This window comes from Canis lupus, chromosome 11 (assembly GCF_003254725.2).
Source record: "Canis lupus dingo isolate Sandy chromosome 11, ASM325472v2, whole genome shotgun sequence".
Classification (NCBI taxonomy): domain Eukaryota; kingdom Metazoa; phylum Chordata; class Mammalia; order Carnivora; family Canidae; genus Canis; species Canis lupus.
In genome coordinates, this window is record NC_064253.1 from 24,175,136 (window position 1) to 24,192,683 (window position 17,548).

The window sequence follows — 17,548 nt, forward strand, 5'->3', positions numbered from 1 at the left end:
AAAAAAACAAAACAAAACAACAACAACAACAACAAAAACTCTGCAGTAAGTCACAGCCCAGAAAGTGGGTCTTAAACCAAGGAGGACAATCTCAGAGCCTCTCACAAAGAACTGTACTGAGTTTGATCGATACTTCAAGTAACAGACTCATCACTGTAAGCTTCCAGGGTGATATTTCTTAGACAAGTGCCAGATGATACGAGACACGGTATGGAGTTCCAGGGCTCCTTTGGGTGCAGAGGCAGATGACTTCATAAAAACCAACTGCTGACCCAGGAGCCAGTGGAACAAAAAATAATTACACAGGACTGAAAGAACTGATGAAGGGGATATAATTTTGATTATTCGCTTTGGAAAACTGTTGGTATTACTTTTTATTGTCATCATTTCTGATAGGTTTATGAGGTCCCTTCTCATTCTTCCTGCTTTGTCTCTTATATATTAATCTTGTAGTTCACGCTTTTTCAAACATTTTCAAATGAAACACTTTTAAATGGCATTCTTGTTCTCACTGACCTTTCAGGATTCGCAGACAATACTCTTGTCTAAGTCTCTTTACTGTTAATGGCAATGCAGTAACTTGCAAAGGTTCAGTAAGAATCTGTTCTAATTTCTACCAGAACATGATTAAACAAATGCATGGTACAGGCAAGGCTATACCTGGAGTGTCCTATTTGGGAGTGAATCTCATTTAATCAGGTGTGACAAAGCCCACCATTAAGAGATAAGCCTTGGGGTGTCTGGCTGGCACAGTCAGTAGAGCACATGACTCTTTATCTCTGAGTAAGGGGTTTGAGCCCCATGTCAGGCATAGAGTTTACTAGAAAGAAAGAAAGAAAGAAAGAAAGAAAGAAAGAAAGAAAGAAAGAAAGAAAGAAAGAAAAGAAAAGAAAAGAAAAGAAAAGAAAAGAAAAGAAAAGAAAAGAAAAGAAAAGAAAAGAAAAGAAAAGAAAAGAAAAGAAAAGAAAAGAAAAGAAAAGAAAAGAAAAAGAAAAAAGGAGGGAAGGGAAGGGAAGGGAAGGGAAGGGAAGGGAAGGGAAGGGAAGGGAAGGGAAGGGAAGGGAAGGGAAGGGAAGGGAAGGGAAGGGAAGGAAGGGAAGGAAGGGAAGGGAAGGAAGGGAAGGGAAGGGAAGGGAAGGGAAGGGAAGGGAAGGGAAGGGAAGGGAAGGGAAGGGAAGGGAAGGGAAGGGAAGGGAAGGGAAGGGAAGGGAAGGGAAGGGAAGGGAAGGGAAGGGAAGGGAAGGGAAGGGAAGAAGAGGTGTTGTACTTCATTTGGAGACTTCCCAGGAAACCAGTCTGTTACCTTACCATGGCAAATCAGGAAGCCTAAATAGATTTGGAAGCCCCTGAGGAGAGGTGAATTCACCCCCTTGGAGAGATATCACAGGCAAAATGGTGGAAGTGACTTTCCTGGTTTGGGTTCCTCACCTCAAAATAGGAGAGTAAACCAAAGCGGGAAACAATAGACTGCAAATATCAGAGACTGTTGAAATTTCTAGGATTATTAAGAAATCCCCAGACAGAAGTGAATTTTCTGGATATTGTCACTGCTTCACACCAGGGCTTTGGGTTTTCGGACCATACTCCAAGGGGGTGTGTGTACATGAATGAACATTTGTCACTGCAGTTATTTAAATGAATCAGGCCCAAAGACAGCACCATCAGCATCTTGGAACCAAGAGGAATTTATGGGGATTAGTTGTGACCCTATTACCGGCTTACAAGTCCTTCCATGTTCTGAGCCAAATCTTCCAAAGAGCATTGTAACATAATATTCCTGTGACCACCGCTGTAAACACGTGCACATCCAAGCAACCTCACCGATCTGCCCTGAAAAAGTCAATACGACCCACAAAGAGGGAAATGCCTAAACACATACACCCTGATCACCCTCTCCCATTACCAACAGAAGATGCTTTATTTTATTATTTTATTTTTTTATAGATCCCCGCCCCTCCAGAAGATGCTTTAGAAGAAACGTGTGCTTGCGTGTGCGCATGCACACACACACACACATGCACATGCACACAGAAATGTGCAACACTTTCCATGGAACTAGCAGCTACAGCCAAGAAAGCCCAGCTCCACAGAAGGCTAATGCAAACTTCCATCTTGGGTCTTAAGGAGGGCTCAAAAATGGGCCAAGGCCAGAGGGACAGCCTTCCTTTCTCCATCACTAAAATATCCAAATAAGGCCCAACCTTTCCTGCCCCTCTCAGCCATGAAAGAGAAAGAGCTGCCCCTGGAGAATTTTTGTTTTTATATATCCTCTGGCTCCATGCTGCATTCTGAGCGTGCTATATTAATGAAGAAATCCTTTTTGGGGAGAAGACTCCCCGCCGTTGTGACATCACTGCAGTCTCCGTTTTGAAGCTTGGCCTTGAGAAGTTCAAACGGCTTAGACATTAAAGTTCAAGGAAGCCCCGGATGTACCACAGAGCAGGCCCTCAGCTGAGATGCTAAAAAACCCTGCCCTTCCCGTGCTATAGCCAATTTGACCTCTCCAAGAACCCAGTACATGCCCTGGTCTAATAGAATTCAAAGACTCTTAGCTCTTCTTTATCTTTAATGGTAGCTGAAGGCAGTTCAGTTTCAAGTTCCTACCAAGCTGGAGCACTCACCAGGCTCCTCCATTTCCCCTACATGAGCTCCAACAGCTCTGCCCAGCGCCAGCTCCTGGTATGGGGGCAGAGCATGGCTGTGTCAACACCCCTCCAGGGGCTCTCCTGGAATCCCACTCACCATTCTTTTCTGTCTTGTGTTTTGATGGCTCAGGCTCCGGGAGACACGGACAGGGCCCATCACAGAGGATGTTGAGGCTTTTGCCAGTAGAACAAGCATGGAACTCCAACTTGCACTGCAAAGGGAAACAGAACAGGAGTTAAGAATGCAGCCAAGCAGACTCCTCCCTGGCTTCCTCAGGAAGCAGCCAGTGCCTCTCCAACCAGTCACACTCCTGGGAGCAAAGGCAGAGAAAGAAGGGGTCTCTCTCAAGTTAAGGTCCAAATGGCAGAAGGCTAAATAAGAAACGACCTTTTATGTCTTCCCAAATGCCTGGAGAAACATCTAAAATCACTGCAGAGCATGTGATTTTACATGGCACTTACTGTAGTCAGTGATAAACGCAACTGTAACTTAATACAAGTACTCACCTGCAACGATATCTTGGAGTCCTGGAAGTCCACAAAGGCTCACCCACCTAGCAGAAGGCCACCCCCCGCAATCCTGTCTCTATCCCTTTGCCCCAACACAGGGATCCTGGGCCCTCTCAGCTGCTCACAGGCTCCCCCTGGGCCCCAAGGCACAGTAACCACCTCGTCAGCACACTTGGGTGATGTACATGAGACCCAGCTCCTCCCATCGGGAACAAGCAAGGACCAGAAGCTTTTGTTTCAACCAGTCCCAAACCTGAGTGTTACACAGTCCTTACTCCAGAGGACGCCTATGGGGGTCTCTGGCCTGGGACTGGGTGCAAGCACCCATCCAATTCTCAGATTCAATGGTGAAGCCCAAAAGCTAGCATCTCTTCTTGTCAACCCTGTATCAGTCACACTGGTAGTATTTTTTTTCTTTTATTCATGAGAGACACACACAGACAGAGAGAGAGAGAGAGAGAGGTGGAGACACAGGCAGAGGGAGAAGCAGGCTCCATGCAGGGAGCCTGACTTGGGACTCGATCCCGGGTCTCCAGGATCAGGCCCTGGGCTGAAGGCAGGCGCTAAACCGCTGAGCCACTCAGGGATCCCCACACTGGTATTATTTTGGCCGCTTTCCACCAGTTTAATTCTTTCTTCTACTTTAATTGTCAAGTTGCAACTGATTCAGAACACAGGCCAGAAAGGATGTTGTTTATAAGAGCAAAAGAGCACAACAATCAGCAACATTTTTAGGATCCTGACATTCAGGGATAAGAAATAGATTCAGGTTAAATAACCCGTGAAAGATCATGATGCTCATACAGGGTGGATTCTGATCCCCCACATCCTGCCACGTGGATGGGTGTGAAAGAGCAGACACTTCATACAGTACCCCAAGATGCTACTGGCCTGGATTTCAATTGCCTGACAGTTCATTCTTTTTTTTTTTTTTTTTTTTTTTTGTTCATATTCCCAGGATCCAGGCCTGTGTATAATTGGACTTCTACAAAGGCTTAGAGGCCTAGAACCATGTGTGTATCTGATGGAGGTTCCAAGGAAGAGGAAACAGGCAACATTTACCAGGCACCCACTTTGTGTGCAGTTCTTATCAGAGGCCATCTGGCATCTTTTAAAAGGATGGGAAGAGGATATATAGTCCCTGTCCTTAGAAAACACAAATGCATACTTCTGAAAAGCCCACTAGCATGTGCAAAGCAACACACCTGAGGACATGAATACCGGCTCATGTGATGGCTGAGCTGCTCAGTCCCCACACCAGTTACAAACCAAGGACAAGAGTGATTCAAACCTGGCTCTAGGTGTACTGGGTCACTCTGCAACCTCAACTGTCATGCACATGGCGGCTAGCTTATGGACAGAGAGCAACAGACAAGCCCACGGGGTGATGACTTCTCCTTGATACAACTGCCTTTGTATGTATCTGTTAGGTGTCCAGTATGTGCCTCGTGTGGTTGTAGGAGCAGTGGGGACTGTATGAGGGGCAGCCATGGCCCAGGCCTCCAACCTCATCAGACTTAATGAGGAAACAAAACAGAACACATCCTTCTAAAGTCTGTGTAGCCAGGATCGTGGAGTGAGGCAGGAGTCACAGGTACAGAGGGAGGTGGCACAAAAAAGACCCACAGGGACAGGACATGCCTGCTGACAGATGGATAGAAGATGCACCAGGAGGAAGGCTGCAAGCGGGCAGGTGGGCTGCCCGTGTAAGAAGCTTCTTCTCAAATACTGCAGGCTGTGTGCACGTGCCCAGGGCTGGAGAGAAGGCTGCTATGGGCAGTCTCGCCTCGTCCCTCTGCCCTGGTGCTCTGGAACAATCCTGTTTCAGGCTTGCAGTTCTCCAACTGTTTTCTCAACAGAATCCCCACAGCTAATTTAGGGGCAACAATATATGAAAATTGATCATAAAGTTAAAGACTAATACATTTACATACTATAAAGCCTTCTCCTGCTGTTACTAGAATTGCCTGTTTGTCTCTATGAAAGACTGTGATATTCTCTCCAAACATCCTCTGGCCTCCCTGAAGGAGGAGTCTATACTTCTCTCATCGCTCCATGGGAAAATGGGCTTCCCCTCCCTGTTGACACTGGTCCCCGCCAGCCTTGCTCTGCCTGTGGACTGTGAGGTGGCGAGACAGACTAGGTGTGAGCAGATGTTTGAAGAACCACTGTGTGGTTATTACCTCTCTTGCTCTTCCCTCTACCCTCAAAAGGACATGAGCCAGATAAGGGCTGTTCCTCTGGCCTGGGGCCCAGAGGGCAGAGGGCAAGGAACAGAGCTGCAGGTAACCCACAGCTAACACGCAATATGAACAAGGGATTAACATATGTTATTTGCCATACGCCCTGGGGTTTGGGAATCCTTTGTCAGGACAGCATAATGTAGCCAAAGGTAGCAGTAGCACTGACTTCCTGGTAGACCATGGGGTACTTACCATAGTTGGAAAAAGTTTAAGTCACTGTCTTACCCTGGGCACACAGTAGGTGTTCAGTTAACAGATGCAAAATGATAAAGGCAGAAAGTGGTGGTGATCACTGTGCCACTTTAAGCCTCTGTCCCAGTCACCAGGAGTAACCCACTCCACCTGTACAAGGAAGACAGGGGCTGGAGCTCGGTATTCAACACATTCATGGCGAAGCATCCTTGCCCCACACCTGCTGCCTGAGTCTTCCCTGTGAGCTCCACATCCAGTACATGGCCTTCCAGCCTCCTGGCTCATCCCCGGCCATCACCGCAGTAGGAATCTTGTCCATCTGCTCCCCAGATGCCCAGAACGCTCGTTCCCCTGGGTGGCCTGGCTTCCCCTGAAAGCCCCTGTGGACTGTAATTCGAGTAACTTGGCTTTCTTGTCTTGGGGACAGCCGCTGTCACAATCTGTGGAGGCAGCCAGGCCTCTTCCCTGACCTTAGGGAGGTGCCACCACAGAAAACAAGATTTATCTGCACCAGTTAAAATATCCATGTTACAAGAGCACAGGTCTGCTTTTTTTTTTATCTTCCAGGACAGTATGTGGCATTTAAATGAAGCTCAAAGGACTAGAATTCCATTTTTTTTATAAAGCTCAACACATGCTATTTAAAGATAGATAAATGAGTATAAATATGTAGGGGAGGTAGGGTGACAAATACCAAGATAGGGGCGACCTCTGGAGCAGAGGCAGGAGGATGGCATCAGACAGGAACCCAGAAAAAAACACTGAAACCTGAGACTGGTTTCTTTCCCAAGCTTCATAGAACCTTCTGAGGCTTTTGTTGTTGGGGTTGGCAACTTATATAAATAAGACATTTACATTTATGTATCAAATATTTCATCATAAAATATAAAAACAAAGTTTACATGCTTCTATCAAAGTGACAACCAAGCTCTACCCACACCTCCTGGGGAAAGTCGCTAGGAGGAATAAGTGGGAGTACACGGGCTACCCACGGGCAAGGAGATAGGGTATCCAGCTCTGAACCTGAGACCTGGACTGTTCCTGGGCAGAGGCATCCTCAGGGCACCATACATATGTCCCCTTCCCACAGCACTTCCCAAAGTCCCACCCCCACTTCCCCGGTTCTTGCTGGAGAAGAAGAGTTAGAGGCTGAAAGGTGGTCACTACACGAGCTTTACTCATGGGGGCTAGATAACTTCCAAAACACAGGGCTTCCTGCTACTCCGGGCTGCACACTCTGACAGACCTTCATGCCAAGCAGAGGACTCCAATGCCTTCTCCCAACCTGCCAGAAACAGATGCTTGGGAAAGCCCTAGACATTCATCTGGAATTGCAAGTGGAGAAAATGCACAGACCTGGCCAGGCTTTGTAGAAGTGTGTCCTATGCTGTGTATACACAGATTCTGAAAACACAAAGCAGGTGTGCTAGCCCTTCTGTATCAGGCTGCCAAAAGAACAGAGCCAAGAGAAAAAAGAGGCAACCCATGTTATTTTTCCAATGCAGTGATCCTGTGCTCCTGACCCAGGAGACACTAGACTCCCTCCAATCAGGACATGCGCAGCCTTCCTTGGGAAAGCAGCAGCAGGAGCAGAGCATGGGAGTACAAATTCCCTTACAGAGACGTGAGGAGGGAGAAATAAGTGTATCCCCACACCACAGGGACATCACTGGCTCCTTTCCCAAAGGACAAGCTTCCAGAATTACCACACCTTCTTTCTTACGGTGTGCTCAGAGCTAGAGCTGCAAATGGGCAAAATCATGGATGGTGATTTTTGCAGTAAGGACTTGCTTGGGTAGCATTTATCAGCCCCTCTACATCTGCCCTGGAGGTACCAGGGATGCAGGCAATCCACCTGCACCAGCCGGGCTTTGTTGACCCATGTCAGAACAGTGTCTGTGGAGCTCCGACTTAAAGAGGGTAGACTGGGAGTCTACCCCTTAGAGTCTGTGGCTTGGAAGTAGAAAAGTGAAAAACAAAACAATAATATTTTTAAAAAATGACAAAAGGACATTCTTGGGAACTAATAAAGGAGCACTCATAAAAAAATTATTTTTTAGAAAAAACTGTGGGGAGAGAAGAGGAACAAAGAGGTATAAATGACTGTTTTGGATTTAGAGTGGAGAGCTAGTCAGTTACTCAAAGCTCCCAAGAAGCCAAGGCTGTAGGCATGTCCTGGGGCTCCTGCACCAAAGGGGAAAGAGATACACTGAATATATGTAAAGACCCCTCAGATGGTCACTGCCTCCTGTGGGGAGGAGCCCTTCCAGCCCTGGCCCATATTAGAAATGGGTCTAAGCAGAGAGGAATCACCACTGCCCTGGCTCCCATGTACCCTCTACAAGAGACAACTTCGCACCTTATGTTATGTATTGAATTATATTCCTCATAAAATATATTTAGGAGTCCTAACTCCCGTATCTTAGAAGGTCTTTATACAGATAATCATCTTAAAATGAGCTCAAGAGCATGAGTCCTGATCCAATATGACTGGCATGCTTATATGAAGTGGAAAGTTGGACACAGAGACAGACCCTCATAGAGGGAAGATGGAGGTGTGAAGTGACACAGGGTTAAGATGGCCATCAAAAAAGAATGCCTGAGGGACACCTGGGTGGCTCAGTGGTTGAGCTTCTACCTTTGGCTCAGGTCATGATCCCGGAATCCTGGGATGGAGTCCCACATTGGGTTCCCTGCAGGGAGCCTGCTTCTTGCTTCTCCCTCTGCCTGTGTCTTTGCCTCTCTCTCTCTCTCTCTCTCTCTCTATCATGAATAAATAAGTAAAATCTTAAAAAAAAAATACAAAGAATGCCCGAGGCTACAAGAAGCTAAGGAAAGGCATGAGACAGATGCTCACTCACTGCCTCAGACAGAACCAACCTTGCCCTCACCTTGGCTTCCAACTTCTATCTCCAGGGCTGTGAGATAGTAATTTCTATTATTTGAGGCACCCAGTTTGTGGCACTCTGTTAGTGCAGTCCTGGGAAACTAATACACCTTCCACGCAGATGTTTAAAAAGAGATAGTCTCTAAGGAATGGAGATGCCTTGTCCTAGGTTTATAAAACACAGATCTTTGTGCCAAGATGACTCAGGAAAAGAAAGAAAGGAAAGAAAGGAAAGAAGGAAAGAAAGGAAAGAAGGAAAGAAAGGAAGAAAGGAAGGAAGGAAGGAAGAGAAAGAAAGGAAGGAAAGGAAGGAAGGAAGGAAGAGAAAGAAAGGAAGGAAAGGAAGGAAGGAAGACAGACAGACAGACAGACAGAAAGAAAGAGAAAGAAAGAAAGAAAGAAAGAAAGAAAGAAAGAAAGAAAGAAAGAAAGAAAGAAAGAAAGAAAGAAAGACACACAAACCTTGGAATAGCAGCCTTAGGATTTGGGCAAGTGGACATACAGAACTTGGCCAAATAATCAGCTGTGACACATGGGCAAAAAATAGCAAGTATGAAAAAGTCAAGACTTTGAAAAATTTATTTATTTTTCCTAAGAGACACACAGAGAGAGGCAGAAACATAGGTAGAGGGAGAAGCAGGCTCCCTGCAGGGAGCCCGATGTGGACTCAATCCCAGGACCCTGGGGTCACGACCTGAGCCGAAGGCAGACGCTCAACCACTGAGCCACCCAGGTGCCCCAAGACTTTTTTTTTTAAGATTTTATTTATTTGAGAGAGAGAGAGCAATTGACAGAAACCACAAACAGGGGGAGGGGCAGAGGGAGAGGGAGCAGCACACTTCCTGCAAGCGGAGAGCCTGACTCAGAGCTCCATCCCAGGACCCTGAGATCATGATCTTAGCCAAAGGCAGATGCTGAACTGACTGAGCCACCTAGGCGCTTGAAAAATTCAAGACTTTATACTGATTTTATGATCAAGTAGTGAAATAAATCATCAGCCCTAACTATATAAAGGAGAGCCCAGAAAGTGAGAAATTAACAACATTTAAACTTTGTACTGGAACCCATATTCATACAAACACAAACAGAAACACAGACATAACCTCCTGAAGCTTCTATACCCCTCAACCTGCTGGGAGACAAATGTCTTCCCCAGTTTTCACAGAAACGCAGAAGATAGAGGGAGGTGAAGGCTTTGCGAATGGACAGAAATATTCAAAATGTTGACCTATTTAAAAATAAATGTGCTAGCAGATTTCCCAACCAATCTTTCCTTCCATTTTGCATAACACACCAACACGTCGGAATGAGTGAATATTACTGCAAACGGCCAGTAAATCTTTCTCTTCTGTGATTTGTAAAGCAAAACTAATAACCTCTCTCTGGTTCACTGCCCACAAAGGTCTCCACTGAGTACATTTCCCCGCCACCCCACACTCTTTGCTTTGCCTGGCATGCTTTGGGTATTATTTTTAACATTTTATTTAAATTGCTTTCTCAACTCTATTTCATCAACCAATCATCTATTTTTAAACCAGACTGTTGACAGTTCACAGTTGACAATTTTGTTCACAGTTGATGAATTCTGATTTGTTTTTATTCCCCAAAAATCATGTCAAAGAAAGGAGGGGTGGATAATCTCATGGCTCTGCTGGCTTGAATGAGTGGGCAGGAAGTGAATGGCTGCTAGCAATACACGTTACCCCTGAGACAGAAGAACAGCTGTCCATATCTGTTCTGGGCTTGAGTGTCCCTGTCGTCGTATGGAAGAAGCAGTGAAGAGAAATAGGGATCTTTGGATTCATTCAGAGCCTTACAAAACATGCATTCATGTAAGGGTCCCGTCTCACCTCCAGATATTTATTGAGTACCTCTATGGGTCAGGCTCCGTACTAGGCTCCAAATAAAAACACGGTTCCCATGACGTTTATATGGCAGGTGCTGACAAGAACTGTGAAGCAGCACAGAGGAGAGTAAGAAAGAATAATGGAGATGGAAGGGTCTATTATATGGGGTGATCAGGCCATCTGGGAAGATGACATCTGGGAAGAAAAAAGAGTAAAGTGAGCCATGCAGCCCCCTGGGGTAAGGGGATTCCAGGCAAAGGTCCTGAGGTAGAAGATGCTGACTGCACCTAAGCATTATCAGAAAAGCAAGTGTGGGTACAGAGGAGTGAGTGGGGTGGAGAGTGGAAGGGACTCTTGGCTGAATGTGCAGAGGCCTGTGTGTGACTCAGGGCTCAGGCTCCCCCCACCGCCCCCTCTACCCACACACACATGTGCACACACTGTTCTGAGTTAAGAGATCCAAAGAAGGCACAACCTTACACCTTAAAACCAAGTTGTTAAAAATGTGAAAAAGGAAACACTCATCTTTACAGAAGAATGCCAGCTAAATAAATTGAGAAGGGATGTTAAAAGTAGAAAATCATTTGGCAACCCCCCATGTAATAATTGAGTCAGAAAAGGATCATTTGATGTTTATTAGAAATCGTGGGTAAAAATATTTGGGGAACAGGACAATCACACCATTTCAAAGTGCCACCCACAGAGCACACACCTCATTGCTAAATGAGGAAAATGTACATTTTCAATAAAAATACATGGCAGTCACCCCTTCATGCAGGGATGGGGCCAATTTAGCACCACCAGCAGTGGGATCAGCTGGCATGGCACTCTTGATGTACTTCCTACACAAGGAAGCTCTACACAATAGTGCCTCCAACAGATGGGTGCCAAAAATGCCTCATCTCAAGCTATTCATTAGAGAACAAGTCCAAAATTGAAGACATTTGGGGGCACCTGGGTGGCTCAGTTGGTTAAGCGTCTGCCTTCAGCTCAGGTCATGATCTCAGGGTCCTGGGATTGAGCCCCACATTGGGCTCCCTGCTCTTTTTCTTTACTCTCTGCCTGCCAATCCCCCTACTTGTGTGCACTCTGTCTCTGTGTCAAATAAATCTTAAAAAAACAAAAAGACATAATTAAAGACATTTTATAAGATAAATGCCTGAACTTTCAAAAAAAATAAACCACCACAAAAAACTTTGGGGTGAGTGGGTCACTCTTCTAGATTAGAAGAAATTACATATGTGGAACAAACACAGTGGGTGAGGCTTGACTGAATCTTGAAAAATCACAATGACACAAAGCTGTAGGAGACATTCCAGGAAAAAGTGCTGTGGTTTTAATGAGGACTGCCTATTACATGACATCACTGGATTAGTGTTCTCATGGGTATAATAATACCTACAAAGGTGGTCATACAGGAGAATGTCTGTTTCCCTAGGGGTGAGGCATCTTAGCACCTGTAATTTTTTTCCAAATGGTTCAAGGGGGAAAGCATGTAGGTTATAGAGAGGGTGTGAATTCACAAAACATTAGCAAGTGCCAAATGGGTATGTAAGTACTCCTTACTTTCTTTTTTTAAATTCTTCCATATGTTTAATAATAATAATAATTATTATTATTTTTTTAAAGGCAGAAGGAACCCGGGCCCTAGGCCCTACATGACCATGAAGCTACCGTACTTGTACTTCCTCCAGAAGGTAAACCTCTTTTTTTTTAAGATTTTATTTATTCATAAGAGACACAGAGAGAGACACAGGCAGAGGGAGAAGCAGGCTCCATGCAGGGAGCCCGATGTGGGACTCGATCCCGGGACTCCAGGATCACGCCCTGGGCTGAAGGCAGGTGCTAAACCACTGAATCACCCAGTGATCCCTATTTAATAATTATTAAACCCATCTCTCCACATCCTCACCAACACTTGTTATTTCTTGTTTTTTTTTTTCTTTTTTTTTTTTTATTCTAACTCTCTGACAGGTGTGAGGTGATACCTCACTATGGTTTTGATTTGCATCTCCCTGATGATAAGTCATGTGGTGCACCTTTTCATGTGTCTGTTGCCCATCTGGAGGAGTTCTCTGCCCAAACCAAGTGGATTGGTTTTTGGTATCGAGTTGTATGAGTTCTTTATATATTTTGGATATTAACTCCTAATTGGATGTATCATTTGCAAATACCTTTTCCCACTCAGTAGATTGCCATGTTGTTTTGTTGATGGTTTCCTATGCTGTGTGAAAACTTTTTATTTCAGCATATTCCCACCAGTTTAATTTTGCTTTCATTTTCCTTGCCTGAGGAGACACATCTAGATGCTGGTGGGAATGCAAATTGGTGCAGCCACTCTGGAAAACAGTGTGGAGGTTCCTCAAAAAAATTAAAGATAGAATTACCACGTAATGCAGTAAATCCACTATTGGGTATTTACCCAAAGTAAGGGAAAACACTAATTTGAAAAGATATATGCATCCCTATGTTTATTGCAGTGTTATTTACAACAGCAAAGATATGGAAGAAACCCAAAGTGTCTACTGATAGATGAATGGATAAAGAAGATGTGGTGGTATACACACACACACACACACACACACACACACACACACATATATATACACACACATAATGCGGTGGTATTTATATATGTGTGTGTATATATATACATATATATGCACACAGGAATATTACTCGGCTGTAAAAAGAATGAGATCTTGCCATTTGCAAATGGGTGGACCTAGAGCATCTAATGCTAAGTGAAATAAGTTAGCAGAGAAAGACAAATACCATATAATTGCACCAGAAAAAGAAAATTGCACCAGTATGTAGAATTTCAGAAACAAAACAATGAAAATAAATGTAACTTGCTTTGCCCAGCGGTGCTGAGAAAATTCTTCCAGACCATGGTATGCCATGTCTGTGGTCTCCCCATACCTGTGTGCTCCCCTGACGGCTCCGCACATGGTTGCAAGGGCCTGGTGTCTACTGCAGCGACGTGTCCTCCCGTGCTCTCCACCAGGGGTGAGCTCTTAGAGGGCATTGGGGATCCTCTCTTCTGCTTTCAGCAGGAAGGGCAGGCCTTCAACAAGAATTTGTTTGACCAATGACTGAGGTTTTTCTGGAGCACTACTCTTCCATGACAGAGGACAGCAAGGCTGCAATGGGAAGGGTAAATGCAGGTGCACAGGGCGGCAGCATCTTAGATCTTGCAAAGACCCTCTTTGGTTGTCTTTGAGGAGCAAAAGTTGGAGATGGACACACGTTTTGTCTGAGGTCATTTTCTCAAGTAACTTCCCTACCTTCTCCTGACCTTCTTCACTTTGTCAACAATTCAGCAAACCCTTTTTCAGCAAAAGAGGAGGCTAGTTTCAGGCCAGTTTGTGTACAGGTTGTCACAGGTTTGCATTTAGAGGCAAAGCTGCATAAATTTCCTCTAACTTGTGTAAGAAGACCAGTGGAACGTTGTGCACGTGAAATGCCAAAGGAAAGGGCAAGGCTCCATGTGTGGGAGCCTAAGAAAAGATGCCAGCTCCCCAGAGGCAGGTTTAAGGGACAAGTTCCAACTCTGAACTAATTCCTGCAGCCTTTGGTTCGCGGCACTCTCCTTCATGCCATGCCTCTGGCAGTGAGGCCACCTCTGGTGAGCAGAGACATCCAGTAGGGTGCCTATCCCACCCTGCAGGTTCCCAGGCTCATCACCACTCCTCCCCTGTCCCCAGTCCATGATTTACACATCCCAATATCACACGCCTGGAGCTTCCATGCCTCACCTCCTCTGCCTCTCACTTCGGGGACTTTGCCCTGCTGTCTCCTCTGCCCAGGATCCTCTTCAGGCTGGATGATGTTTTGAGATTTCACATGTCTGTGGGATTTCCCCTCTATCTAGGATTTGGGGGAGAAGCACCAATACAGAAGGACTTGCAGTTCCCAGGCTCTGCTTCCTACCAGCCCACTGGGGAGACCACAGATCCCATGGAGACAGAACTGCAAGGTGTGTCTCAGGACAAGTGGGACCACATGCAGCCTGGCCCAGCATGGCCTGGAGCAGAAGACAACCCCACATCCAGAGCAGCCCTGGACATGGGGACAGTTAAAGGTCCCCCTCTGTGTCCCTCATCTTTCGCAAGCTTTTGTTCAGATGTCACCTTCCCAATGAAGCCTTCTCTCAGGACTCTTGTATGATTATAACCAGTACTCCTGACCCTCCCACACTGTTCTCATTTATATAAATACAAATATATATATATACACACACACACACACATACATCCATATATACATATAATCATTTATATAAATGTACATATATAACCATATATATACACATGTATATATAATTTTAATACACTGTATGAATTTGTTTTATTTGCTGTTTCCTGTCTCTGTCTCTCCTCCTTGCTAAAATTTAAGTTCCATGAGGACAGGGATGTCTGTTCTGTTCCTGCTATATCCACAGTGCCTAGCACAGTACCTGGCACATAGTAGTTACTCAGTAAAGACACATGGGGTAAAGGAATGTGTGAACAAAAGCAATGGCCTACGTGCCCAGGTGAGTAATCAGCAGATCGCATCTCCAATCTACCCCCAGTGTTTGACTATAAGTATAGTTCTGACAAGTGACAGGACCCCAAGGAAGAGGCCAAAGTCCCAAAAGGAGTTCAAGTTCCCATCTAGCCCTCTAGGAAAAGGGCTCCAAGGAGAAATGAAACTGATTTCCTTAAAAGTGAAGAGGCACACAGCCACCTGAACGTGAGAATAGGTTCAGATCCTCCCCTCTTCCTGGCCTGGCTCCTACCTCCCCTCCAGACAGGCTTCCAGGGGGCTTCTGTGCCCCTGGTCCACCACACTGCTCATGCCTATCTGTCTACACAGCTGCTTCTGAAGAACACATGCGTCTTTGTGTAGATCCCAGCACCCAGCAAGTGCTTCACAGGCATGCTTACTTATGGGACATACTTTCTATGACACTGTGTAAGAGCAGATGCGGGTGGGCCCATTTCGCGGATTAAGAAAGCGAAAGCTAGAGAAAGCAAACGACCGGCTCAAGGTCCCAAGGCCAGTAAATGGCAGACTTCATTTTTAATTCAGATCCTACAACTTCTCCTTAGGCCACTGCTGTGTGTGGTGACTCACAGGCTTCCTGACATTGCAGGGTCTGGTGCAATCTTTCCAGGCATCTCGGGAAGGCTGAATGGAGAGGCAGAGGATACTGAGGGGAGCGAAGTGAGGGAGGACAGGAGTCCGCTGCTGGAAGCTGCCATGGTGTGGAGCCACAGCGAGGGGAGGCAGGTAGCCGGCCGCTGCCCTCTGACGAACACCACCTGACACCCTCACTCATTAACTGCACTGGTGTCACTGATGTTGTTCAAAGTCAGTTTAAACTGTCACAATATCTGTGACAGTTATCGTAGTTATCTGCTATGATAACTAGCTGAACTGAAGCAGATTAGCCAGCAGGGCTGAGTAAGACCACCAGGTGCCTTCCCTAGTGTGCTCTAGAAGCTGACGGCGCCGGGCTCACCTGCCTCAGAGGCTCAAGGGCTGCAGCTGCTCTGGGCAAACAGTTGCTGTCAAATGCTATCCCGGGGCTCTCCTGGGCAAGGTGCCTTCAGGAGCTGGCAGTCCGGAGTGGCCCAGCCTGGGAGGGCTCCAAGACCAGGCCTCTGAGCCTGACTCCCACTGTAGGAGAGAGCTTCTGGGGAGCATCCTCAAGGGCAAAAACTGGACAACAGGGTGCTGTTCATGCTCACATGCCCTCGGACCACACATAAGCCCCACACCTCGACGTGGGTAGGGAGGACCTGCTGACATTAGTCATCTTGCCAGGAGCTCTGGGGGATTCAGGAGTACATATTATGTCACAGACGAGGGGGGGCGGGAAGGTAAGGAGGGAAGGAACACAAAGAATGAGGGAGAGGGGAAGAAAAAGAAAAACCAGCAGAGGAAGTACAGCAGAAGGAGAAAAGGAGGGGATCCTGCAAGTATGGGAAATAGCAGCCACCCTCCAGGAGAGACTCCAGGCGGTGCAGGAGGCGGGCTGGGAGCAGGGGCTTGCTCGCGGTCTCTCGCCAGCCTGGCTGTGTGGGCTCAGGCAGCTCTAGGAGAAAGGAAGAGAATGTTCCTAGCTGGCACCTGCTTAAAATAAAAATGTCTCCGCTGCTATAAACGCCCTTGGGATGCCTGCCTCTCCGGCTGTCCTGGCTTCCTCGGAGGTGCCCTGCCCACGCAAAGCCACCTCTCCCAGCCACCTGCACTTGCACTCCCACACCACTGCCGGGGCACATTTCCCCACAGACAAGATTCACAGGAGGTGGTATCTAGGGGAAGGTGCCACCTAATTTCCATCAGGACTCTCACCTCTCCCACTGTGGTGATGGATGGGAAGGGGCTCGCTGCCCACGCTCGGTCTGCCCCTGTCACCGCAGGACTAAAAGGGATGTGACCCTTGGGGGCTCCATTGCCTCCCAGAGAGGAGAGTCTGAGCAATTCACAGAACCTGCCCAAGTCTTCCTTTCCTTATCACTAGGTAAAGCCACCCCCGTTCCTGCAGCTGTCAGGACAAAATGGGGAAATGGGGGTCCTCTAGGGTCTGGCAACACCCCTGACACATGGTGGGCAGCAAATCTCAGTTCATGCCTCCAGTCCTGCCAACCCGCCTCCATCCTTGCACTTGGCCAATAGCTGCTCCGCACCTGGAGGATCTCTGTAAAATGCTAATGCGTGCACTTCTCTGTCCCAGTTCACACCCACTCCTTGTCCCCTGTCATCCTCAGCTGAGTGTGAAGATGTGAGCCCACACGAGGACCCTGATGATCTACAGCCCACGCAGCCTCTCACTTCGTCCCTTGGCTTCTCTTCCCAATGTATGCTCATTCTGCTCCGGCATACCATCCCCTAAACGGACCCTCTGTGCTCCCCTTACCACCATCCACTTTGATGTCTTGTTTTGTCTGCAGCCCCTGGGGATCCTGTGGCAGGTTTTCCTCGAGAGCACTCACCACCTGTGCCCACCTCCACCATTTGCTGCCCTGAGCTGCAGTGACTGCTTTCTTGCCTGTCTCACTTATAAGCTCCACAAATACAGTGTTGTAATTACCCGTTTGGCTTTAGTGCCTAGAAAAAGATCTGAAAAAGAGGAGGCAGCCAACAAACGCCGATGCCTGGGCAGATGAACAGGCATCTCGCTACCTGCTGAGTAATCACAGAGCTTGGAGGCCATGAGCTGTAGTCGAGTTA

General features: G+C 46.7%; 1 protein-coding gene across 2 annotated transcripts in view; it reads right to left on the reverse strand.

Annotated features, from left to right (window-relative positions):
* Positions 1 to 17,548, reverse strand: part of SPOCK1 (SPARC (osteonectin), cwcv and kazal like domains proteoglycan 1) — a 499,775-nt gene that overhangs the window by 88,321 nt on the left and 393,906 nt on the right. For both annotated transcript variants that reach the window (XM_035697008.2, XM_025432471.3), the window contains one exon: positions 2,743 to 2,857. In XM_035697008.2, coding sequence (XP_035552901.1) covers positions 2,743 to 2,857 — 115 coding nt within the window. The remainder of the gene's footprint in view (positions 1 to 2,742; positions 2,858 to 17,548) is intronic.